The 25,475-nt window shown below is 40.4% G+C and overlaps 1 protein-coding gene and 1 long non-coding RNA gene across 4 annotated transcripts in view; one reads left to right on the top strand and one right to left on the bottom strand.

The window, feature by feature from the left end:
* Positions 1 to 25,475, top strand: part of LOC117502670 (DNA (cytosine-5)-methyltransferase 3A-like) — a 126,670-nt gene that overhangs the window by 59,645 nt on the left and 41,550 nt on the right. Inside the window, exons 4-5 of one of the 3 annotated variants that reach the window (XM_034161744.1) lie at positions 587 to 600; positions 25,252 to 25,375. The exons of 1 other annotated variant lie outside the window; for it this stretch is intronic. In XM_034161744.1, the coding sequence (XP_034017635.1) occupies positions 587 to 600; positions 25,252 to 25,375 (138 nt within the window). The remainder of the gene's footprint in view (positions 1 to 586; positions 601 to 25,251; positions 25,376 to 25,475) is intronic. One more of the 3 variants, XM_034161741.1, reaches the window with a different exon arrangement.
* LOC117502675 lies at positions 241 to 25,323 on the bottom strand. Its single transcript, XR_004558380.1, has 3 exons — positions 25,198 to 25,323; positions 9,990 to 9,999; positions 241 to 268 (listed from the first exon to the last, which is right to left on the bottom strand). It is a non-coding gene; the product is annotated as an uncharacterized LOC117502675 (long non-coding RNA).

Here is a 25,475-nt window from a genome sequence, read left to right as displayed (position 1 = left end):
AACCAAAACATACGCTGTTTCCTTCCCATTTAAATACTTGACTGGCTCTTAACTGGCAAGATTCAAGTCACCTTAAGGCTTCACAACATCGTCATTTTTTTTACCCTGTATACAGCATATTCCTACTCTCACTGATTTTCTTTTCCCCCAAGAGATATTTTCTCCTGTAGACATCTCTTTCCCTTTATACTGTGTGTGTGTGTGTGTGTGTGTGTGTGTGTGTGTGTGTGTGTGTGTGTGTGTGTGTGTGTGTGTGTGTGTGTGTGTGCTTTTGATGCTTGAACCCTGCGGTAGAATCAGGGAGCCAGGGTAGCTGATCAAACAGCTCCACCCAGACAGAACAGGAGAACAGATCTGATCATGCCTTTTTATGTGCATGACGACATGCACACCAGTAATGTGGGCCTTGTTACATGCACACACACACACACACACATTTTTTTTTTCACCTCAAAATTCTACACACAATACCCCATAATGAGAATGGGGGGGGGGCAATTTTTACAAATTTATTACAAATTAAAAAAACTTAGAAATCACGTGTACATAAGTATTCACATCCTTTAGCATGAAGCTCAAAATTGAGCTCAGGTGCTTCCTGTTTCCACTGACCATCCTTGAGATGTTTCTACAGCTTAATTTGAGTCCACCTGGAGAAGATTCAGTTGATTGGACATAGACAGACACACATCTGTCTCCATATAAGGTCCCATGGTTGACAGTGCATGTTGGAGCACAAACCAAGCATGAAGTCAAAGGAATTGTCTGTTGACCTCCGAAATAGGATTGTCTTGAGGCACAAATCTGGGAAAGAGTACAGAAACATTTCTGCTGCATGAACATCGCAATGAGCACAGTGGCCTCCAACATCCATAAAAGGAAGAAGTTCAGATCCACCAGGACTCTTCCCAGAGCTGGCCATCTGTCTGAGCGATCAGGGGAGAAGGACCTTGGTCAAGGAGGCACATGGCAGCCTGCCTGGAGTTTGCCAAAAGGCACCTGAAGGACTCTCAGACCACAAGAAACAAAATTCTCAAAGATTGACCTCTTTGGTGCGACTACCAGGTGCCATGTTTGGAGGAAACCAGGCACCATCCCTACAGTGAAGCATGGTGGTGGCAGCATCATACTGTGGGGATGTTTTCAGCAGCAGGAACTGGGAGTTTAGTCAGGATTCGGGGAAAGATGAATGGAGCAATGTACACAGACATCCTGGATGAAAACCTGCTCCAGAGCACTCTTGACCTCAGACTGGGGCGATGCTTCATCTTTCAGCAGGACAGTGACCCTAAGCACACAGCCAAGATATCAAAGGAGTGACTTCAGGACACTCTGTGAATCTCCTTGAGTGGCCCAGCCAGAGCCCAAACCTGAATCTGACTGAACATCTCTGGAGAGATCTGAAAGTGGCTGTGCACGGACGCTCCCCATCCAACCTGATGGAGCTTGAGAGGTGCTGCAAAGAGGAATGGACAAAACTGCCAAGATAGGTGCACCAAGCTTGTGGCATCATATTCAAGAAGACCTGAGGCTGTAATTGCTGCCAAATGTACATCAACAGAGTATTGAGCAAAGGGTGTGAATACTTATGTATGTGTAATTTCTTTTAATAAATTAATTTTTAATAAATTTGCAAAAATTAAAAAAAAACTTTTTCATGTTGTCATTATGGGATATTGTGAGTAGAATTTTGAAGGAAAAATGAATTTACTCCATTTTGGAGTAAGGCTGTAACATAACATGGATAAATACTGTGAATACTTTCTGGATGCACCGTACTTATGGACCCATCTATGTGTTTTGTATGTATTTACAAAGGGAGACATGGTTTTCATTTAATGTACCACTAATGACAGTGTTTGGACACACTTGTCTCTAAGATCTGTCCCGCATGCTGAACAGTTCTGCTAACACCGCATCCTTTCAAATCACAGGACGATGGGTGAAATATTCAACATGTGTGGTTGTGCGAGGGATTGTCTCGCTCTGTTTTATTTAGTCTTTGTTGTTTGCACGTCAACTCTGTGAACCTGTTGATGAAAATGATGGGAATTTGAATAAATTGGGTTTTAAAGAGGAAGCCTATAAAGTTGGGCTGTGGAAATCATGAAGTGAAAAATAAAAGCGATAAAGATAATAATGGAAAAAGTGACCATTTTGAGCCAAGTGCTGAAAAAAACACCGGCCTTTTTTTAAAAAACATTTTTAAACATTACAATATAATAACATCACATAAGGGATTGTGAGCGGCTGTGGTCTCTTTCTGTGTGGTGGTGAGTTGGGACAGTTGACAGTGTTTGTGTCTTTGTTTTTCTGTCTGTCTGTGTCTCAGTGCAAACAGTTGTGTGGACTTTGTGATTACAGACTGAGGTTGCTTGTTGGTTATTATTTTGGGCAAACATCTGTAATTTTGAGCAATCTTGCTGCCTTTAGACACTGCTTGACATGTAACGGTGAACTTGGCAGGCTCAGTGTTAAAAAACAAAAAAATCAGCACAAAGCTCAAAATGACTGCTCTTCTGTTCTGCTTGTAAATCATACTTCTTTGCACGTCATCATTTTCATATGAGCACCATCCATGTCGGTGTGAGTATCGGTGGCATTCACGGCATGATTACTCAGCACCATGGTGCAGCAAGACCAAAACATGTGCGACATACTGTAAGTATATGTAATTTATTACCTCCGCCAAGGAGGTTATGTTTTCGGTCGTTTGTTTGTTTGTCTGTTTGTCAGCAGGATAACTCAAAAAGTTTTGAACGGATTTTGATGAAATTTTGTGGAGAGGTTGGAAATGACAAGAGGAACAAGTGATTAAATTTTAGCGGTGATCCAGATCACGGTCCGGATCCCGATGCTAATGCGTTAGCATGTCTATGGCATTTTCAATGTTAAAAGTTAGCATTAAGCAGTTGCAGCTGTCATCACGTTCAGGTGCATTTGTTTTCAAATTGTAATAGTTCTTAAATGTATTTTTGTTTATATATTAATAATCTAATGATTATTATATACAATATTAGAGAAAGAGACAAAAAGAAATAGATCACTGTGCCAAGGAGGGAATCTCTTTAGGGTCAGTGATCCTATGGCCTTGTTAGAGAAGTGTTTTATAAATGTAAAAAAATTAATATATTTGCAGTTTAGTTGAATAATACATTGAATTTTGTCTCTTATTTGTTTTTCTCTATAAGCACATGCAATATCAGTATCAGGGGTCAGATGACAGCAGCTTTTGTGAAAGGTGCAAGTTGCAATAAACTGTGATGCCAAGCACTAAGGATACATGCTACCCAGTCACAGCAGATGAAACTTTATTTACTACTGAGCAAACATCATTGTTAGACTTTTTAGGTTCAATGATTCCACGGCGTGTAGATGTTATGGTGTCAGTGACCCCATGGCATTGGCGGAGGTTTGCACACTCTGAGTGCTTCTAGTTTGATATAAAATGAATAAAATGTCACTCTATTCAAAAGTTTGATGAATGAAGTTTGATTTTTCACCTTTGATGTACTTCAGATTGTCAGAAAGCAGCAGTAATTCTAACACTTTCACAATAGCACAGGTTGTATCGTATTTCTTTGTTTAACTTTGTAGGAGCACAAGAAGATTAAAAACAATGACAAAGGGATCACAATGAAGAGAAAATAAACAAATTCAACATTCCAATAAATAACCGCTCCTTTGACACAAGTCAATCCAGCTGTATTCAAGGATTCTCCCGAGTAAGGGCCCTGTCCCACTGGTGTTTAGGAGGATTTGCGTATGGATTGCGCACAAAATTGGCCCATATTCGCCAAACATCTGCATGTCCGCAGCCAGGATTTTTGAGCTGTTCAAGAATCTGGATGTGGATGACATCCGCCTTACATACTGTACGAGGGCTGTCAATAAAGTATAGGTCTTTTTTATTTTTTTCAAAACTATATGGATTTCATTCATATGTTTTTACATCAGACATGCTTGAACCCTCGTGTGCATGCGTGAGTTTTTCCACGCCTGTCGGTGACGTCATCTGCCTGTGAGCACTCCTTGTGGGAGGAGTCGTCCAGCCCCTCGTCGGAATTCCTTTGTCTGAGAAGTTGCTGAGAGACTGGCGCTTTGTTGATCAAAAGTTTTTCTAAACCTGTGAGGCACTCGAAGTGGACACGGTTCAAAAAATTAAGCTGGTTTTCGGTGAAAATTTTAAACAGCTGATGAGAGATTTGGAGGTGATACTGTCGCTTTAAGGACTTCCCACGCAGTAGGACGTCGCGCAGCACTCCCAGGCGCCATCGTCAGCCTGTTTCAAGCTGAAAACCTCCACATTTCAGGCTCTATTGATCCAGGACGTTGTGAGAGAACAGAGAAGTTTCAGAAGAAGTCGGTTTCAGCATTTTATCCGGATATTCCACTGTTAAAGGAGATTTTTTTAATGAAAGACGTGCGGACGGGTCCACGCATCGGGACGCAGCCGGCGCGGTGCGGCGGCACAGGAAAAACACCTCCGTGTTGATAACCATTTGTAAAATCCAGGCGGCTTTTGATGGCTTTCAGTGGAGTGAGTATCTGAGAAATTGTTTAACAGTTGGGCATGTTCCAAGTTGTCCTTAAGGCTTCCAACAGAGGTGTTTTTCCTGTGGCGGAGCGTCGCGGCGGCTGCGAGCCGACGCTGCAATCCATCTGCACGTCTTTCATTAAAAAAATCTACTTTAACAGTGGAATATCCGGATAAAATGCTGAAACTGACGTCTTCTGAAACTTCTCTGTTCTCTCACGACGTCCTGGATCAATAGAGCCTGAAATGTGGAGGTTTTCAGCTTGAAACAGGCTGACGATGGCGCCTGGGAGTGCTGCGCGACGTCCCACTGCGTGGGAAGTCCTTAAAGCGACAGTATCACCTCAAAATCTCTCATCAGCCGTTAAAATTTTCACAGAAAACCAGCTTAATTTTTCGAACCGTGTCCACTTCGATGTGCCTCACAGGTTTAGAAAAAATTTTGATCAAACAAAGCTCCAGTCTCTCAGCAACTTCTCAGACAAAGGAATTCCGACGAGGGGCTGGATGACTCCTCCCACAAGGAGTGCTCACAGGCGAATGACGTCACTGACAGGCGTGGGAAAAACTCACGCATGCGCACGAGGGTTCAAGCATGTCTGATGTAAAAACACATGAATGAAATCCATATAGTTTTTGAAAAAAATAAAAAGGACCTATACTTTATTGACAGACCTCGTATATCTGCGGTTAACTGCTGATATCCGCAACTGATGGGGATTTGCGGTGTGGCAGCGGACTGGGACAGTGTGTAAAACAGATATATTGCGTGCCCGTCATGTCCACATCACAAACTAAAATATGTTGTAGCGAATGCATACAAATTGGCCACGATTAACGAGTTGTTATTACATATGCTTTGCAGCTGATTTGCGGACAGTCTGTGAATGCATAACAAACACGTCACATAAACCCAAAGTGTGGCAGAAAGCGACATACCTGCCAGTCAGTGCCGGTCCGGCTGTGTAGATCCACAAGGACGTAGCTACTGCAATCCAGGACTTTTATTTAACACCAACAAAAGGAAGAGTTGCTGTTTAGCCACAACTCACTCAAAAAAAAACACAGTCTCACACCCCGAGCAGCTTCCCCCCTCCCGCTCCCCAAACCCATGAACAGTTAACCCTTGCATGACAACACTCTGTGATCAACTTGTCCAAGTTGATCACAGAGTGCGCCCGAGTGTGCTTCTTTTATGACCGCAATGCAGATGCCGTGCACGTGCAACACATGCGCGATGCATTCATAATACACCTGTAATACTGCTGTGATAATCTCAGTGTGTCGGATAAGTTTCCTCACTACATGCGTTATATAACCGTGATTGTTCATCATATATTCGCTATACATTATTAATATATCCATAATTCATACTGTGACATTTGTCATTTTTGGCCATTTTTGTTGCGGATGACAACCAACACCCACGATTTGTATGCTCAATTCATGTGCAATTAATCCTCTCCCCAGTGGGACAGGGCTCTAACAAAGATATTCAGTCATTTCTTTCGGTCACTGGTTAGCGACCAACTCTCACAACCATAGTGTAAAACAGGAAGCACCGGGACCCCAAAGACGTGATCGTTTGTTCTCCTGCAAAAACATGAACATCACCGAACACCCCCAACCTGTGACCTCATGACTCTGTAAGCTCGCCGCAGGAACCACCAACGTAGGCTGTAAGGCATTGCTAATATTCACATTTGTGTTCAGTGAGTTATTGCAGAGCAAGCATGTGGTCGATGGTTGACTTCATGAGCTTGAAACCAGACTCTTCGAGTGGCTAGTAAGGGCTACTGAACCCTACTCTATTAAGAATGATCCTTGCAAGCACCTTTCCTGGCTCAGAAGGCAGGATGGCACCCTGTAGTTGTTGCAGTCCATGTGATCACCCTTTCCTTTCAAGGGCAGGACAAGACGTCCTTTCTTCCAGTCTGTAGGGCTGATACCCATCTCCCAAATTGAAACAAAGATTGTACACAGTGCCAGGAACACAGCACCTCCACCCGCCTGGAGGAGCTCAACTGAAATGCCGTCAATCCCTGGAGCTTTCCCTGCCCTTAGCTGTTTTTCACTGTCTTTGCAGTCTTACCAATATTTAGTGGTTCATAGTTGACCAAAGAATCAGCCACAACAACCATGGCACTGGTGATGTGTAACATCCCAGCAGCAAGATCAGTCTTCTACAGCTGCTCAAATTAGGACAGTACTTCAGAAGCGTTCTGTCCAGACTGAACTGTCATTTACTTTTACTGTGGTGGGACGATGAATATGTTGTTGATGAAGAAGTAAAGACCAGGGGTACTTGGTTGCCAGAAAATGTAGGAAGGAACTCTTGTGTCTCAGTGATGCACTCATTACAAAATGCAACCATAATGTTCATAAAGCAGATGAAAAGAAGTTAGCAAAGCAAGCTTACAAATGATTTTTTTCAAATGCTAATAAATGCAAGAATGATCATTCCCACTACAGCTGTCTATTAGTAGAACTTTATAGATTGTTCACAAAATGAATGAATGTCCATCGGAACCATCGGGGGCCCCAGCACACTGCCTTATTACAGCATTATGCACTGTATTTACTATAAATAATTGCACTCAGAATTTGTCGTGTACGGCTGTGTTTACGTCAGTGTGTAGAAGAGAACTGCCACACCAACACAACCCCCCAGGAGCACAGTGTATCCAGGAATAGTTCTATTGTTTTGGACTCAGGGTGAAGCTGATAGTGACAGCAGAGAGCAGAGAGGGACAGACAGATGGACGAGGACATTCTCCTCTTCTCCTCTCTTTCCTCCTTCACACACTCTGCAGGCACACACACACACCAGATACAATGATGGTTTCGATGGGTATCTACTTTGGATTGATGCTCCTTAATTATTTGAAACTTCCACTTATCCTCTTTGCATTTGCGCTCGCTTCTCCTTATTTTCCAGCCTCACTTTGTCCTTTGCTGCTCTGCTGTATGTTCTGAATCAGGTTCAGTGAGCACTCCATTAAAATGACATATATCATTTTTTATCCTTTTTATAGTAGAACCAGCTCAAGAGCTAAATGAAAAAACAGTACAGTACAGTAATATTACGGGACAAAAGTCGTAATATTACGAGAAAAAAAGTCATAATATTACGAGAAAAAAAGTCGTAATATTATGAGAAAAAAGTTGAAATATTATATTATGACTTTATTCTCATAATATTACAACTTTATTCTCGTAGTATTACGACTTTATTCTCGAAGTCTAAAAAAAAAAAATTCAATGTGGCCCTAAAACGCCGTTGTAAGAACATATTACACCAGACCCTGAATTAAAGCAGCACAGCAGAGTGGTGGCTGTGTACTCGAGCTCAGCTGAAAAACTAATAAGGATTTCAAGTTAAGTTTAAACTCATAATCTTTGCAATATAATTTGCTAAAAATCTGGCCTTGCTTTGGTTCCTGTTAGAAGCTTTAGTGTGCTTTAAAAGGCTCAGAATCAAAAACCTTACGTGGTAAATGGACTGGATTTCTATAGAGCTTTTCCATCTCATGCAGACACACAAAGTGCTTGACAGTGATGACACACACACACACACTCACACACACACACACACACACACACACACACACACACACTCCATTGTCAGGATGCTGCCATACAGGGCACTCAGCTTCACACTGGGAGCTGTTTAAGGATTGAGGACTTTGCTCAAGGGCACTTTGGTGATTTTCTTCCTGTCTGACGGAGAATCAAACCAAAGGGTACTGTTGGTCACAAGCCCTTAAGCCGATGTAAACTATAAAATCATGGTTTATTTTATTTGTTTACTTATTTTTCTCAGAATTTTCAAATTATTAGCCAAAATGAACACTTTCAAAATAAGTTTCTGCAATGACAGGAAGTGTTCAAATTAGACTTCTGTTGGTGGTATGTGTTGCTGCTGTGCATTGTTGCATCCATCACCTCATGGGATTGCTGTGGGTCCCAACAGATAGTCATTTTCTCTCAGTAGTAACTACAGTATCTGTATGCAGAATCCAGATGTTCGGTCAGCATAACTTTAATTATTACTTGGTCCTAAGCAATGAGGCGCCTGCCTTTTCGAACATATTTGGAAAAACCTTTATGACCATGGTATTGGTTGATTAATGTAGTAGGTTTTATGTAGGTCTCCTGCAGTAACCATTTATTTGACACAAAGATTTTCCTGTAGTACCCAATGATTTTGCAGAGAGAGTCCTAACGACACCCATTCATCATCTCACCTCACTGGTTAGCATCCAGGATACAGGATAGTACAGTAAGTCCAGAGGCAGCAGGATTTTGTGAACTTGATATTTAACCTCCTGCAAATATAACATCCATCCATCCATTTTATATACCCAATTAGTCCAATTAAGAGTCGGTGGGGGGGGAGCTGGAGCCTATCCCAGCAGTCACAGGACTTGACGCGAGGTACACCCTTAACAGGATGCCCTGCAAATAGGAAATAAGTTCTATCCAGGCCCTGAAACCCAATGACCCCGTGCTTATGCCTGAATACCCTAATGTGAAGTGGATGAGAGTCTATGACTTTCCCTAGAAGGGGTGCCAGTCCATTGTAGGTTACTTCCCCAGCTGAGGTTGGTGTCCATGTACAGCTGGCTGGATTGAAACAATGCAGATGAAGTGTCTTGTCCAAGGACACAGGCAGGTGGCTAGAAGGTCATACCTGCAATCAAACCCCAGTCTCTACATTGATAGTTTGACTCAGGGGAGGTGATGGTCTAATGGTTAAGCGTTGGGCTTGAGACCAGATGATCCTCAGTTCAAATCCCAGCCTGACCAGAAAATCACTAAGGGCCCTTGGGCAAGGTCCTTAATCCCCTAGTTGCTCCTGTTGTGTAGTGAGCACCTTGTATGGCAGCACCCTGACATCCAGGGTAAATGTGAGGCGTTATTGTAAAGCGCTTTGCGCATCTGATGCAGATGGAAAAAAAGCGCTTATATAAATGCAGTCCATTTACCATTCCGATGCCACAAAGTCATTTTGTCTGCATTGATGCATCAGAAATTGACAAGTCAAAAAAATAAATAAATAAAAAATTTAAATAAAACTCTCTCAATAAATGTTGTGAGCAAATCTGGGTAATTTACACATACAGCTCTCAAACCGCCATGCATCTGTCTGCAATTAGACTCTAATCAGTTCCAATTTCTGTGGTGAAGGAAGTTGAAAATTACTGATTTATTGCTAGGACTTTGGCCAAATACTTCCCTGGTTTAAACAGCATGCTTTGTTTCCCTTGTTGCTGGAAAGAAATGAAGATAACCTGCATGAAGCGATATTTTGTGCATTGTGACAGCAGGTAGCTCAGTGGGATAAGGAACTGTGCAGCTAATATGTAGAGTCTTTGTCATGCTCTTGTCTATATCTTTGGACAAAACATTTCATCTGCAGTCCACCAGGCTCCTTAACTGGGGAAGTAACCTGTGTTGGACTGGCGTGCCGTGAAAGGAGAGTCCATTGATAAAGACGTGCACCAATAGTTCTTGCTACCTATACAGGAAATACTTCTTGTTCGTGAATTGTTATTACAGCCTGGCAGGTAACAGAGTTATGCTGGCATAGTCCATAATACAGCCCCCTCCCCCTTTATTTTAACCTTTGACAATACTTTCTGTTGAGGTGAGAGACTGCAGCTTTCATCGTTAGCATTGTCTCTTTGAAAACAATGGACCATCCGGTTTACTATGTTGTTGCAAACTTCAAACGTAAATGCAGTATCAGAAGGGGTATTTTGCAGGCTTGTTGGTGTCGTGCATCTGGAACTCAGAACTACTTGAATCAATTATTCCATCCATTCCTCAAGCTGTTACAGTGCTGAGAAGGGCGGAACTGAATCTGGAAGCCGTGCTGTATATCATGGGTATTTATTTGCTAACCTCTGTTTGAACCCACTGAAGGGGCCTCAGAAGACACAAATGGAAAGAATGCAAACAGCTCACACTGGAGACCTACCACTGTACCTGGGCCAGACTTTGACATGAGTACAGATGCTCCAGAGCCAAGATCTGAGAGCTGTGATTATTTTTGGTTTTTGATCATTCTCTTGATGTCGTTATAGCAGAGGAAGACAGTGTTTTGTTGTTGTCGTTTTTGACCAGTGTTTGTTGCCAGGCCAAGTTAATTTGATTTCTTGTTTTTTGTAAAGTCACTTATGAATTTTGAGAGTCATATTTCTTAATGACTGATGATCATAAAGTCCAAGACGTACAGTGCAGCAGATAAAATTTTTTTGCAGAGGAATCCTGCAAATGGTGATATAAACACCAAATTAGGCACAAATACTCCTTAGACATTACTCTTTTGGAAAAAAAACCAACAACAAAAAAAGATTGGCCAGTTGAATTTTCAATAGGCAGCCAGGTAGGGGTCAGTTGAACAATTACACAGGAGTCAAAATTAAAGATTCTCCAATCATATTGAAAACTGTACCACATTATTTGTCTGATCATAACGATTCCAAAAAGGTATAGTTTGGACTATCTGTGGCTGAATGTTTTGGAGTTATGGGTTAAAAACAGCAAGAATGGTGACAAAGGTCAGTTTCAGTTTGTACAGGGGTCAAAAGTTTAAAGTTGCTCTAATTTTGATAATAATTTGTAACAATAATTGTTATATTTTGTTTGCCTAATTACGTATAGGTTCTGACAATGGAGGTCATATGTATATGCTGTAATTTCCTAAATGGTTAAAGTGATTAGCCATAGGAATTACAACTAAACGTTTACACTCCAAGCGCATCTTGATTGTTTAAGTTTGACTTTTTTGGTGGTGTACAGAGGGGCTGTGGTTGGTTGGAGGGTCACTTGGCAGAAATATGTATTCTTGTGAATGCCCCCCGAATTTATAATGTAATAGGCTGGGGTGAGTACTTATTTAATTATTTTTAGTTTCTTACTGTGCTGCTACATCCTCTCAGGTATTAACATTTCATCCAATCAAATAATGCTCTTTATTTGTTGATCAATGTGTGTCAGCCATAATGTGCAGTACTTTCCACAGTACATTTCATGAGAGACCGATGTTATATTGAGATGACTGAGTGAGGAGGAAGTGCAGGGTCAGTGAGGATGCATTTGAAGGCCTGGAAGACCAGAAACACTCACGATAATGTGCACGCATCCGGTGCCGTGTCTGTTCTTGGAGTTGGCAAATATCTTTCAGTTCTGTTGTTGTGTTTTTGTTCATTTGTGACATTCGCAACATTTCATTTAGATTGAAATTTAAAGCTGCACTAAGCGTCATTCTGTTTAAAATCAGAGTTGTTGATCATATGTGGGTTAGCAGCTTTCAGATGATTCTCCTGGTTTAATGACACTATCAAAGCCAGTTCCTGTACAAATCAGCTGTGCTCCTCCACCTGTTCAGTATTATGTGGCGAAAACAAGCAAATCAAACGGGTGCCTGAACAGCATAAAGCGCATAGCAGACCAAGAACAACTACATGTTTTTCTCAACTGTTGGTGGACGAAATCAGGCCTGAAATGCATTTACATACGCCAGAAAGATGACTACAAAGGAAAAAATGGAAATGTTCCACAGTATCTCCTGAATGTGTAAGTAGTCCATTATTTGATCAATTGTTAGATATAAGAATTTAATAATATAATAATGTATAATCATTTATTGGCATCTTTAAAATTAAAAAAGTCTTATGCAGCTTTAATTTCCCTTGATTGTAAAATGTATGATTTTTTTGTACGTGCACAGCTAAAACTAGGGCACGCTTTCAGTTTGTTGTTAATTCATACCATCATTTTGATTTTTTAAAACATTTTCACAGCTTAGTTGATCTTTGTAATTAAGTATCCACAGTTTAATGAACTTCATTTAGCAAGGCATATACTGATTTACTGATTTCACCCACTTGATATAAGTGGTTTAATTTATTTTTGTTTGAATGTGTTGTGCAGCTTATATCACCTGTCTTTACATTGAGTCTGTGAAAATGTTTTTTTTTTTCCTTAATGGAAATCCATTAGCTGCAGTTTGTGCAGTTCATTTTCCAGAGTTTTGTCCTTCAACCTGTGTTACATTTCATTGTTCACAAGGTCGTTGTTTTCAAATGGGAATGAACTGAAGAACTCGCTGTTTTATTTGAATTTTTTTTTAATCCATGGAGAGAGCATGACAAACATTTAACTTTAAAGCTTGTTATTAAGAGTTGATACTGAGTTAATACACTTCATTCTGTTTAAAACAAAGGATCCAGGACTTCAGTACAGTGCAACATTGTTCATATATTTCGCTTCAGGGTTGGTCTGTTATCCACACACACTCTTGTCGTGTTGCTAGGCAGGTGTCTATTCCAGATTTGTGCAAAATTTCTGTAAAATTTTTAGAAGGTTGATCAGACACAACTGCCAAATGACAGCGTTTATACTGAGTGATGTTATGCGATGATCGAGTTTTGTCCTGTCACAATAGCTGTCATTCCAGTTGTCATGGCGAGGGATGTGCAAGTCCTGCTAAATACTGATATTTTGTTGTTTTGCAAATCGAATATTGCTGCAATGTCGTCTCTTATGTTTTTAAGCTCTCAGCCTCTTCGTACAGCCACACATACTGCACCATGTATTTTGCAACATGTCCTATAACTGCAGAAAAACTGCTTCCGTTGACGTTTTCTGAAATAAAATTTTGTCACATTGCCTGAAAAAACCCACCTTATGCTAACGTGAAAACTTTTTTTTTTTGTGATATTTGAGAGGTTTTTTTCTAATACACGTATTTTCTTTAAGTGTATTTCCAATTCATTACATCAAATTGCAATTTCAGAAATAATGGAGTCTGGATCTCACATCAGCAAATAGCTCTCCTTATACAATCTAGAAGAACCAAAATATAATAACTTTTGGTGGGAGTTCTCATTGTATTTGTCGTTTGAAATTCAAAGGTATCAAATACTTTAGAAAATACACAGAATGAAAACAATTGGCATTGTGCCGTCATCAAAGATATGAATTTGAAATGATTACAGAAAGGGTCTGTGAAAGGGTGAGCCATATAATTCAACAGAAGGAGAGTGAAGCTGAGTGATGAGTCAAGATCTGGGTGGCCTTCCACCTCATTGCTTGACTGTACCTCCCCATCTGTGAGCGAGTTGATGAAGTAACTGATGAAGTAACTCAGACGTGCAAAGATTTTGTTTAGTGAGCGTCTGTTTTCATGTCGATCAGCACCTGTCATTGGTTGTACACCAACCCAGGGTGAGTGCTGGAGCCACCACTTTGAACCAGAGACCAATAAACAATCCATGTGGTGAAAACATCTGCTTTGACCCATCTGAAGAAGGCCTTTTACTGGGAAAGTGATGGGATCGATTATTTGGGATGTAAAGGGGATTGGGTTTATCAAGTACCTTCAGTGAGCCATATTCTGCCAACTTGATGAAGTGTTGTGAAGCTGTGAACTGCATGCAAAAGTTGAGAAATGATGACTTGTTTGTTGAGGACGACGGGCCTCTTTCCAGCCATTGCCACGGCTGTGACACAGTAGCTTTGAGCTCATTCCACTGCCAACATGTGCTCCTGGTTTGGCACTGTTTTTCCCAAAACTGCCAAAATCACTTGGCTGGAAAACATTTTCAAGATGATATCATATCTACTGTTTTTATTATTATTATTATTATTTGCATTTTTAATGAGTTGGATCAAAACCTTTTTGTAGTAAGGAGCCAGGACATTGAGCTCCACGAAGGATACCGGCAATAAAAAAAACAAACAACCCCGTCCTTCCATAAGGGTATCATATTTACACTCAAAACCTTTTTTTCTGGCCATTGTACAAGAACCTTGATGTTCTACCAAAAATTCACCTCAGAGAAACGACCTTTTTTCAGATCCTGCACTTGACTGCCTAATGTTCTAAGTCTGTCCTGTGGCTATTTAATCATCTTTTATGTTCTGTCTTTATGGCCTTTCCCATGTGTTCATTACTGTCTTTGTGAGCTTGTTAGTGCTCAATAGTGTTAACATATCCTTTGAGTCTGACATTTACTCTGGCTCTCGACTTTTTAACAAGCCATCAATAAAAATCTGTTACCTGGTTAGCAACACAGACATAAAAACCCTGCTGGCATTTTGAAATGGTTAGAATTCAACTTTGTTAATGCTGGTTGACCAATGGATAAGCCAGAGAACTGGCGATAGGCTAGTACTGAGGTGTAATTTTAAATGCAACATGAACTGTGTAGTATTTCAGTATTTTGGTGGGTTAGTTTTTTTAAGCATGTGAGATTTCCAACACAATTTCTGACTGCGTTGTTGCACCAGTTATTTCAGTAACTGTCACTATTGCAATAATTACAGCCTTCATAAAGCTGCGCCCAGCGTTGTTGCTTAAAAGCCAGAGGCAACTAGCCAGTGTAAGTAACAGGGAAAATGTTTGTGATTTCCATGACAGATTTCATACAGAAATCAATATTCTTAATTAAGTAGAGGTATTTGTTGATAATACAATTTGACAACTTAGTATGACAACGTACCCACTGATGGGGCAAGATGTCACAAGTATACACACTTTATTTAACTGTCTACAACTGTGTACTGGAATAAGATATAAAGATGAAATTACTGCAAAATATGTTACCAAGATTTCTATCTTTTGTTTCAAATGACATTTGTACCATTGCGAAGTGTTGAGCCTAGTCATTGTTAGGGTGACATAAAATGCTGTACTCTAATCAGGGGTGCCAAAAAGGGAAGAATAAGGAGACGGATTCTAGGGGCCCACGACTGACAGGGGCCCAGAGAGGCCCCTAATACAATAACAATACTGACAAAATAAAATGGCTGGTGGCCCAGTAAGATTTCTTTTCATGGGGCCCAAAATCCCTGGCGGCGCCCCTGCCTGTAATAGTGCTTTGCTGTACATTTGCACCTGCTATTCTGATAATTATTAAAATAATGGCAGTTATTACAGTAATTTGCAATACTAAAGTAATTTGTAATAAGTATTACAATAATGGCATTTTATTCCAACAGCAGCAACTGGTTACAACAGCATTTGTGCCCGCTGTTATAATAGTTATTACCTTTGTTACATTTATTTATGTCACCACATCTACCATCCAAGTAGACAAATGGTCCATCAGTTTAATTCAGTTCAATTAATCTGTACAGCGCCAATCACAACTTAAGTCTCCAGCTGAAGTCACGCTGCCTTTTTACTCAGATTGGCAGTCACGTGTCACATTGTTCAGCTTTTGCATAAAATAGAGTTCTGATCTATTTTGGCCCTGCCTAACTGGTGGCAGAGCGACCGTTGTCTCTTGCTGCTGCAAAACACTCACTTGTTTTGGCAGTGAATGGCAGGTCTTTGGTTTGCCTCTTTTGCTTGTGTTGCTTGTAACTAATGTGACCTTAGGGCTAGTGAGTCAGTGATTGTAAATCTTGGTATGTCAATGAGGCAAGAAATCTCTCGCAGCTCTCCCCAAATCAAATATACCTCCAACCCCTCCTCAAAGTACAGCATCATCCTTGTATCCCAACCTCTCGAAATTCATCCCATCCATTTATCCCAACCTCTTAAACGTAACCATCTATCTTCAGCAGCCAGGTGAAATATTGGCATTCCCTTGGCATTGTCCAGTTGTTGGGGTCCTCAACACTGAGCCAACTGTGTGCTGGATCGTGGCCACAAAATATGCAATATGTTCATAATATTGTAGCTGACATTCCTTCACAATGCAGGTGATACTCCTCATCTGAACCTCCCTTAGCAACTGTGTGTTTGACACAAAGTCATTCCAGCGGTACCCAAGGATCATCCAAAGAAACTGAGTACCAAAGACATCCCGTCTTTGCTTTAGATCGCTGGTTAGCATCCTAGTCTCACAACCATACAGTAAGACAGGAAACACTAGTACTCCAAAGACTTGAACCTTCCTTGTTGTGTGAAATGTCCAGTCACCTCAGGACTCCATCAGCTCTTCCCATGCATCTCAAAGGCAGTGGACCCAGAGACATGAAGGTCAGTGCAGAGATAAGTGAATATCTCTACAAGTTTGCCACTTTCACCACATACAGCTACACTTCTGATGGCCAAGTCCATGAAGTCATTTAAAGCCCGGCTCTATAGTCTTGATCCAGGACAATATGTGAAGTCGCTATCTCAGCAGGAGCATGCACAGTGTGGCTAACGGTCCCACGAGCTCTTCTGGCCAAAGGTCAGCCGAGAATAGAACGGTGGTAGTGCAATGTCTAAAAATATTAACAATGTTTTATAGGCTTCAGATCTGTGGCATACTAAAATATCATGAAAATAGCAAAGGTTGTGTGTCTGTGCTTCTATTCTTAGCAAATTTAGTGTGAACTAGTTGTAGAATTACTGAAAGTGAAGCATACAGATCACCGTTTCTGGGAAAGATTTGTTTGTGTTTGTGACGAGGATCGAAACCACCTGGTATGTCTTTGTTTTTCTAAGAATTTCATGTATTGTTCAGTGAAATGAACCGGTAATATCTTACTGAAGCTTATTAGAACTATTTTCTTGAAGTTGCTATTTTTGATTTACGTAAATACTACATTTGAATGAGCTGTGATACCGCTGTTTACGGAAACATGAATATTCATGTTTGTTTACGCAGACCCTAACAACTGCTTTAGCAAGATTTTGCAACATTTCAGTCAAATAAATTAAGAATATATTGTAGACGTTTAGAGGGTTGCTGGCACACTCCATCCTTCTCCTCCGTACACTTTTCTTTGTTAATCTTCATGGGGTCTGGTATCGTTTCCCCATCATTGGTCCTAAGTATTGATTCATAATCTGCCTGGTTTTGTTGGACAACTTGTTCCGTGTCCGGCAAGATGGCCATGTTCATTTCTTGAACGCGCACGCTCTTTTCTTTTTCTCGTTTCTTCAAAACTGCTTAATTCACCCTTGTCCAACTCCAAAAAAATCATCCAAACTCATCTCTGTATCATCAGTTTCCATGAATTTCATCTGCCCTGTCCAAAATCTACGTCACTATCAAAACATTGGCGGCTTATCGCTTCCAGGTCAAATGTATCACAAATGACCTTTGAGCTTACCCATGATTCATTGCACACGCTGAAATAGCAACTTCACTTATTACAATCCACAAACTCTTTCTCTTCATTTACCTTCTCAGTTGCTGCGGTCGGGATATGTATTAATTCTGAAAAGATCACAGCATAGTCTGTGAAGTCAAGTGAAGGTCAGTTATCCTTTCCTCACTATCACATTGGTTTCCAAACACCAAAACCATGCAAGCACTGAACAGTGTAGGTTGCCAGAACACATCCCTGATGAACACCAAAATTCATTGGGAAGAATTGAGATTCTAACCCCGCTATATATATATTAAAACTCGCCTAAACCGTCATCGTATAAACCGGATACTCGCAATCACCAGGCAAAAACAAAAGTGTCTATGTTTTTGGATGGTTTTCCGTGTAATAAACACCGTATACCTAATTTTATAATAGATTTTCGCTCACATCAGACAAAACATTCTCTCCAGTCACAGTGCATTTCCATTAAAATTCCCTCACATGTTCCAGACAGAGTAGTCTCGATGTTCCCAGTCGCAACACAGGTACGAAATGAAGTTCATCAAGGCAAAGTTCGGACAATCGCCAATTCTAGGAAAATGGGTACTGTATTTCCTTGATTAAATGCCTGGGCATTAATTTTTTTCAAATTGTGCTCTGACCCAGGGCCTAAATGAGGCAGGCTGTAATTCAAGGCCAATGATTACACGGTAAATTTTGGTGAGATAACATTTGGTCCCAGTCCAAATAGAGTTAAATATCCTCCATCACAGTGCTAAATCAGCTCTATCACTGTGTAAAATCAACTCTTAGTGGAGTAGAAACACTTGATTTGACAAGACGGTAGAGCTGATTTCACTCTATAATAGAGTGTATTTTACTCTATTTAGATTGGGACCCAATGTTATCGCAGCAGAGTAAATTTTACTCAGCAAAATTTATTGTCTAGAAACAAAATGCTACTTTCTGCCTGCACTGTAATGTGGTGTTAAGTTTCAGACATATCCTTGGGTGTGGTGAACCAAAAACAGTCACTTTAGATCAGAGCCCTCTGCATGGCTGCAAATCCTTTCTGTAGCCCGGTCGAAATGACGGAGACTGCAAGGGCTGTCATTGGTCACTTTTACTTTTTCGCTTTTTCCCTCATATTTTCTAAAAGTTATTGCGGTCAGAAAAAGATGCTCAATTGACCCACAATTCATGGAGGAATACAGTGGTCCCTCGTTTATCGCGGGAGTTACGTTCTAAAAATAGCCCGCGATAGGCGAAATCCGCAAGTGGCCAGTGTTATTTTTTACAATTATTATAGACGTTTTAAAGCTGTAAAACCCCTCACTACACACTTTATACACTTTTCTCAATCAGGCATGAACATTTTCTCACTTTTCTCTCGTGTGTAAACACTCTCAAAGTTCAAACCTGAGTAGAAAAATAAGACCAACCTCTTTTCAGGCCCAAACATTTGTTTGAGAAATAAAAATAGAGCGTTTTCCTATAAATAATTATGATGGCTTTTAGAACTAATTTAATTTTAACGATCAACGTACGAGGTTGGACACATAAGAAATTATTAATAGTGACTGACCAGTATTTCACAGTTCCTCTGATCGCGCCTCTTCGTCCTGGCGCCGCTGCGCTGTCACGTCTTTTTCCACTGACTCACACCTCGCTGCAGGTGTCTTTTTCCGAGTGTAGAACACAGTTATGGGTAGTTGTTGGCGCTCTTTTTTCTTCTGGGCGAGAACATTCTTATAAACAGACACACAGAACACAATACGCGTGCTCTGCCTTCTCGGTGTCGCGACCGGCTGCTTGATGAGGCTGCGGAACACAATGCACTGTAAAAAAAAAGCATGCAAAATTGGACTAAAAAAAATCCGTGAAACAGCGAGGCCGCGAAAGGTGAACCGCGTTATAGCGAGGGACCACTGTATTGCACATACCGCTAACGTTGGTTTGGGGGTTGATGATTGTATAAAGAAGTGGAGCTTGTTGAGGGACAAATTGATCCAGAAAAATCCACTGTTCCTGCCATAAATTGCATGAAGACACCCACCAACATGACAGAGAACTTAGAAACCATCAAACGCACGTTGATGTCATTGCATGGCCACAGAGTTACAGAGTTGCTGAAGCATAAATCAGGCTTTAGTGCACATAATGGGCCTCATGTATCAATGTTGCGCACTTGTGGCATAAATTTACGGCGTAAACTTGAAATACACCAAAGTCACCATGACATGTATCAAGCAGTGCGCACCTGCCCATTTCTGGCGTACGCCTGACGTGATCTTGATAAATGCGGCGGGTGGAAATGATCGTAATTATAATAAACACGCCCATAAATATTCAGACTCCGCTTCAGACACACCCTCATTTTACGACATGGAAGTCGGGAAGATGGCAATGAAAAAGAACTCCACCAATCACGATACGTGCCAATAGAGCATCAAAAGCGGCTGTCGTATCAATTGTTTTGTGGTATATAATCAATAAAGCGTTACAGTGGTCCCTCATTAATCGCTGGAGTTACGTTCTAAAAAATAGCCCATAATACGCAAAACCGCAAAAATTATTATAGATGTTTTAAGGCTGTAAAACCCCTCACTACACAGTTTATACACTTTCTCAATCAGGCATGAACATTTTCTCACTTTTCTCTCAAACACTCTCAAAGTTCAAACCTTAGTAGGAAAATAATACCAAACTGTTTTCAGGCCCAAACATTTGTTTGAGAAATAAAAATAGAACGTTTTCCTATAAATAATTATGATGGCATTTAGAACTAACGAATTAATTTTAACGATCAACGAACGAGGTCGGACACATAAGAAATTATTAATAGTGACTGACCAGTATTTCACAGATCGGGCCTCTGCGTCCTGGCGCTGCGCCTTTTCCCACTCACATCTCGCTGCAGCAGGTGTTTGTTTCCATGTGACAAACACAGTTATGAGTAGTTGTTGGCGCTCTTTTCTCTTCTGGGCAACAAGATTCTTATAAACAGATACGCAGAACACAGAACACTGTAAAAAAAGGCATGCAAAATTGGACTAAATACTCCGCGAGACTCCGAGGCCACGACAGGTGAACGGCGTTATAGCGAGGGACCACTGTATTCTCTTTTCACATGTCAATAATTCTTGACATGTGGATATTTGCTCGCTCAATTAATAAGACACGCCTAATCTGTCAGATTTCTTTATTTTTTAAATGTATTTCTGTATTTATTTTATTGTGACAACCGAATGGAGACGACAAAACCTGGCTGCAGTACGGGCGAATTAAGGGAATGACAAAACTACAGTTGTTATTATCAATTTCATAGTCTAAAACGATCACACCACATGAAGTTAAGCTCAGCGCTGCTCTGGCTCCAGGCTCGAAGTCTGGAGAAAAAGGCGTGCAGCGCTTTCCTTCCTGTCAACGCTGTGGCCACGGATCGTGCTCCATAACAATCCCGCAAAGGCGGGATTTGTATTGATTATTATGTAGTATAATCAGGAAAGTGTTATTTATGTAACATACGCATTGATTTGTATAATGGCACTGTTTATCATGTTGATCATCTTCATTTTTATGTGGATTCCAGCGCTGGTTCATTTGGTGTATAATTTACGCCACCTCTCGACCTGGTGTATATTTTCAGCGCAGCGTACGCCAACGACCACATTGATAAATGCCAAGTAGCGCAGCCGTTTTGGCGTACACCCCATATACGCTCAAATATCGCCGTACGCAACGTTGATACATGAGGCCCAATGGCTTTAATGCACATAATGCCCAGCACTTATTTAAGTCAGGCGTTTATTTGTTTATTTATTTTTCCAGACAAACTTTTGACCCGGCCATTAAATGAGACAGGCCCACTGATTCAAGGTCAGGCATTTAATAAAGGAAATACGTAAGCCTAATTGGAGCTGGGGATTCCCCGCAGATCGTTCGGCGCCTGCTGACTGTAAATAATCCGTTTTTGTCAGTTTTACACGTGACAGATTTTGTCCATTTTATAAATGTGGGCATAACAGGCAAAATTCGCTGGTCCACCTGAATACGCTACATGCGTATTTTACTGTGTGTGTGTGTGTGTGTATCTATATCTATCTATATATATATCTATATATATATAAATAGATATAGATAGATAGATATTAAAGTACATATGGTATGTGTTTGTATTTTTAATGGAGTCCAACATGTTCAGTAACTTGGAAATATGGATCATATATAAATATGGACTTGTCTAAAGAAAAGTGGTGTAAATTAATAATTAGATTTTACACTATTCAGTATATTTGTTCAGTTACTTATGGCTTCTGAAAGCAGAGGGGCTGTGTATATCAGTGGCTAATTCCAAAATGCAGAATAAGACATTTTTGTTAATCCTCTTGAATTAGAGTTGAAAGTCTACACTTCAAGCCAGGGGCGTAGGTTTGCATATGGACCATAGGGACAAGTCACAACCAATATTTTGGGATGGCAAAATAGTCCCTACCAATATTTAGAATTTTTTTTATATAACAAAATCATTCACTATTTTTTTGCGAACTCGATACTATAATTTTAGTCGTCACGTTTTGTGTTTTCGACGTGCCAGAGTGACAGGGTTACCCATGTTGCAATTTCATTAGCTCACGTTCTTCTCACATGGATGTAAACAAAGCGCATCTCGTGGCAGGCAGTGCTTCATTTGTAAAGTGGGAGGTCCCAGAGCGCAGAGGATGGGTGGCTCCGGTGCAGTGTTGCCAGATGTACGATAATTATCGTATTTGTACGATAGTTTTGCCCTCTGTACGATGTACGATCAATAAATGTACGATCAATAATGGGAAAAAATCCAATATGTACGATAATTTCAGTTGGTTGCCCAAACACGCATCTCTCTCTGACACCCAAGAATCATTTTGCAGGTGTTGCACTCAGGCGGCATCAAATGCTGGCTTTGGGCGACCGGGACAGTCATTTGAAAGCCCGCCCTCTCTCCATACAAAGTAATGAGTTCCCATCCAATCTTTACCGTGACAGGAAGATTCCCCAACCAACATCTTTTTTTTTTTTTTTTCGAAACTTTATTTCAACAAATGCAATAACAAACGAACAAAACACAAGAGCAAAGAGATATACAAGAAGAATAAAAAAAGTTAAAGTTCCTTATGGAGGTGTCAACATTTTTTTCTGTGTTCAACAAAATCTGCACAAGTGGCCATGGCATCGGATGATGACAGCGACCTCGAGGTTGAATTCGACTCTTTCTAGTCTGGTAATTAACACGTTTGTGTCCCTTCACAGAAAAAAAAAATCTTTCTAGTCTGGTAGTGCATTTGCTTGTGCATTTGCGTTCTTTTTGTGCCATAGTTTCCCCATTACTATAATTACTGTTTAAAAATGTGACATAAAATTCTTTGTAAATTAAAAAAAAAAACGCTAAAATAGCTACGTTGTATGCGTTTTGTTTGTGTACGATAATTTCTCCCAAAATACGATAATTTTGAGGTTTTGGTACGATAGTTTCATATTTCATATCTGGCAACACTGCTCCGGTGCAGAAAAACAAGAAGGGCGGGGGCTTGCGAACAATGCTGTGTGCCACACTTAAAATAAACTGCACACCCACACAAACATGCACGCACACCTTCACAAATGACACTAACACCCTGCCTTTTCCTCAAAAATTACTACATTTATGTTTGCTGTCTGTCTCTGTACTTTTCTGTCACTTTTGCGCTCTTTTTCATACTTTTCCCTCATTTCAAAAGTCACCGAACGCACTTTACCGTAATATATGCAACATATAGCATACTGTTGGAAAGCACGGGTTCTTGGCTTGCTGTCAGTGTTGAAATTTTTCAGCGCGAGGGCTTACATGAGAACTTACGGTAATGAGAATCAGCGGCGCACTAGTGTGAAACTTCCATGTTTTTCCTCTGCGTTATGACATATGACAGGCTTACGTTTACCGTAATACACCATATATATCATTGTAAAGCCCTTTTTTTTTTTGTTGGCAAATTAGGTTGCCAGATACCTACAACTGCATTATTGATGAAGAGAATAGATTATACATCTTGGTTGCAAAAACTTTTTTTTTTGTTAGCTCCCCAAGTATTTTTTTTTTTTTGTCTTGTTCTCTCAGGTGTAGGCCTATAGAACAGATTTGTGATTTTGGGTGCAATTTTGTTATTTAAGCTATTTGTTTGTCTGCCTACACACTTAATAATGTAAATAAAGTGTTAAATTATTCAGCATTATGTCGTCATATGTTATTATGCTGTACTTGTGCGTCTAATGGTATGAGTGGGTTAGGGGGTGGTGGTGGTGGGCAGGGGGGCGGGGGGGTGGTATTGTCCCTACCAAAGCTGAGACCAAACCTACGCCCTTGCTTCAAGCACATCTTGTTTGTTTCATTTCAACTCTATTGTGGTGGTGCACAGAGGCAAAATGGGTAAAGCTGTGTCACTGTCCAAATACTTATTTAATTATTGACGTTTTGCAGCAGCCTCCTGTAATTGCCATGCATGTTTAGCATGTGGGTGATTCTTTAACTACGGGCACTATTGGCCTTGTAAATGTAATTTCCACCACACCATTGCCTTACAATATAAAGCGCCTCGGGGCAACTGTTTGTTGTGATTTGGCGCTATATACATGTGCTCTGATGTCACTGTTTATCTCCATAGAAACTACCCAAACAATCTTTCATACAAACTATTTAAAGGGACATTACATGTTGTGGTGGAAATTACGGCAATAGTGTGGGACAACTACATTTTTAAAAAAAAATCACAACAGTTGTATGACATTGAATACCCCAATTATGTTTTGATTATTTTACTGATATTTTATTTGGAGATATTTTAAAACATTAGAAAAAACGTTTCTTTACCATTCATTTTTATCATTGAAGATCAAAAATCTGGGTGTGGGACAAGCACAAAACGGCAATATTTGCATATAATGATGCTGAAAAAAGGTGAAAAAGTCATCATAGACTACTAGAACAAATTTCTTAACACACTTTCACTGTAAAGATAACTATAAAAGTGTGAAATTTCCCCTTTTTTCTGTTTTTCATACAGTATGATCAAAGGACATAAGTGCCCGTAGTCTAAGAATCACCCATGTACTTTCCAGTTCATTTCCCAGAATCACCGTTTTATAGGCGAAGTGATTTTGAAATGCGCATTTCTCAGAGAAGCCTTTTATCTGTGCAATTTCTTTTCCTACCAAAACAACAATTGTCTTTGTGTTGCCTCATTAAAAGGGATGAAAAAACTGCTTGTATGCTGACAATAAAATCCCAAACAGCTGGACAGACTGTGCTTGACTGAAGATACCAAGTAGTCATGACGCTGCCGGTGCTGGTCATTATGGCCTCAAAGGAAATGGGACCCAAAGAGTTTCTCCCACAACTGCTCATTAATCATAAGTGCAGTTAACATCCAAACTACTTCCTTTCTCATCTCATGTGTGTTTATGTGTGTGGGATTCATTACACTGATGCTATGCATACACACACTGTTCTGGATTGTACTAACAAGTTTAGACTAATTACTTTGTGCCATAGCTTATAGATACATGTGTGCCTGTACATGTTTTATGTGTGCGCGCATTACACCTGTGAATCCTGCTGCATTATACATTATGACTGTGTTTTGTTTGTTTCCTAGGAGATGGCGACCTCTGGCTCCTGTGCAAACGCCCTCCCGACCCTGCCCAAGGAACTCCAGCCTTCTCCCTCCCCTCGAAAGAAACGTGGGCGTCGGAAACTAGAACACACCGATCGGAGTAAAGGTGCAAATTTAATGCAAGCTGACTGTTATTAAAAGCTTTTTATTGTGCAAAAAACAGTTTTTAATATACTTTTTACTGGGACGCATAGTTGAAGTTCCAT

The sequence above is a fragment of the Thalassophryne amazonica genome, chromosome 21, assembly GCF_902500255.1.
Source record: "Thalassophryne amazonica chromosome 21, fThaAma1.1, whole genome shotgun sequence".
NCBI lineage: Eukaryota > Metazoa > Chordata > Actinopteri > Batrachoidiformes > Batrachoididae > Thalassophryne > Thalassophryne amazonica.
Note: the sequence above shows the minus strand (reverse complement) of the source record. Positions and strands in the feature narration are given on the sequence as shown.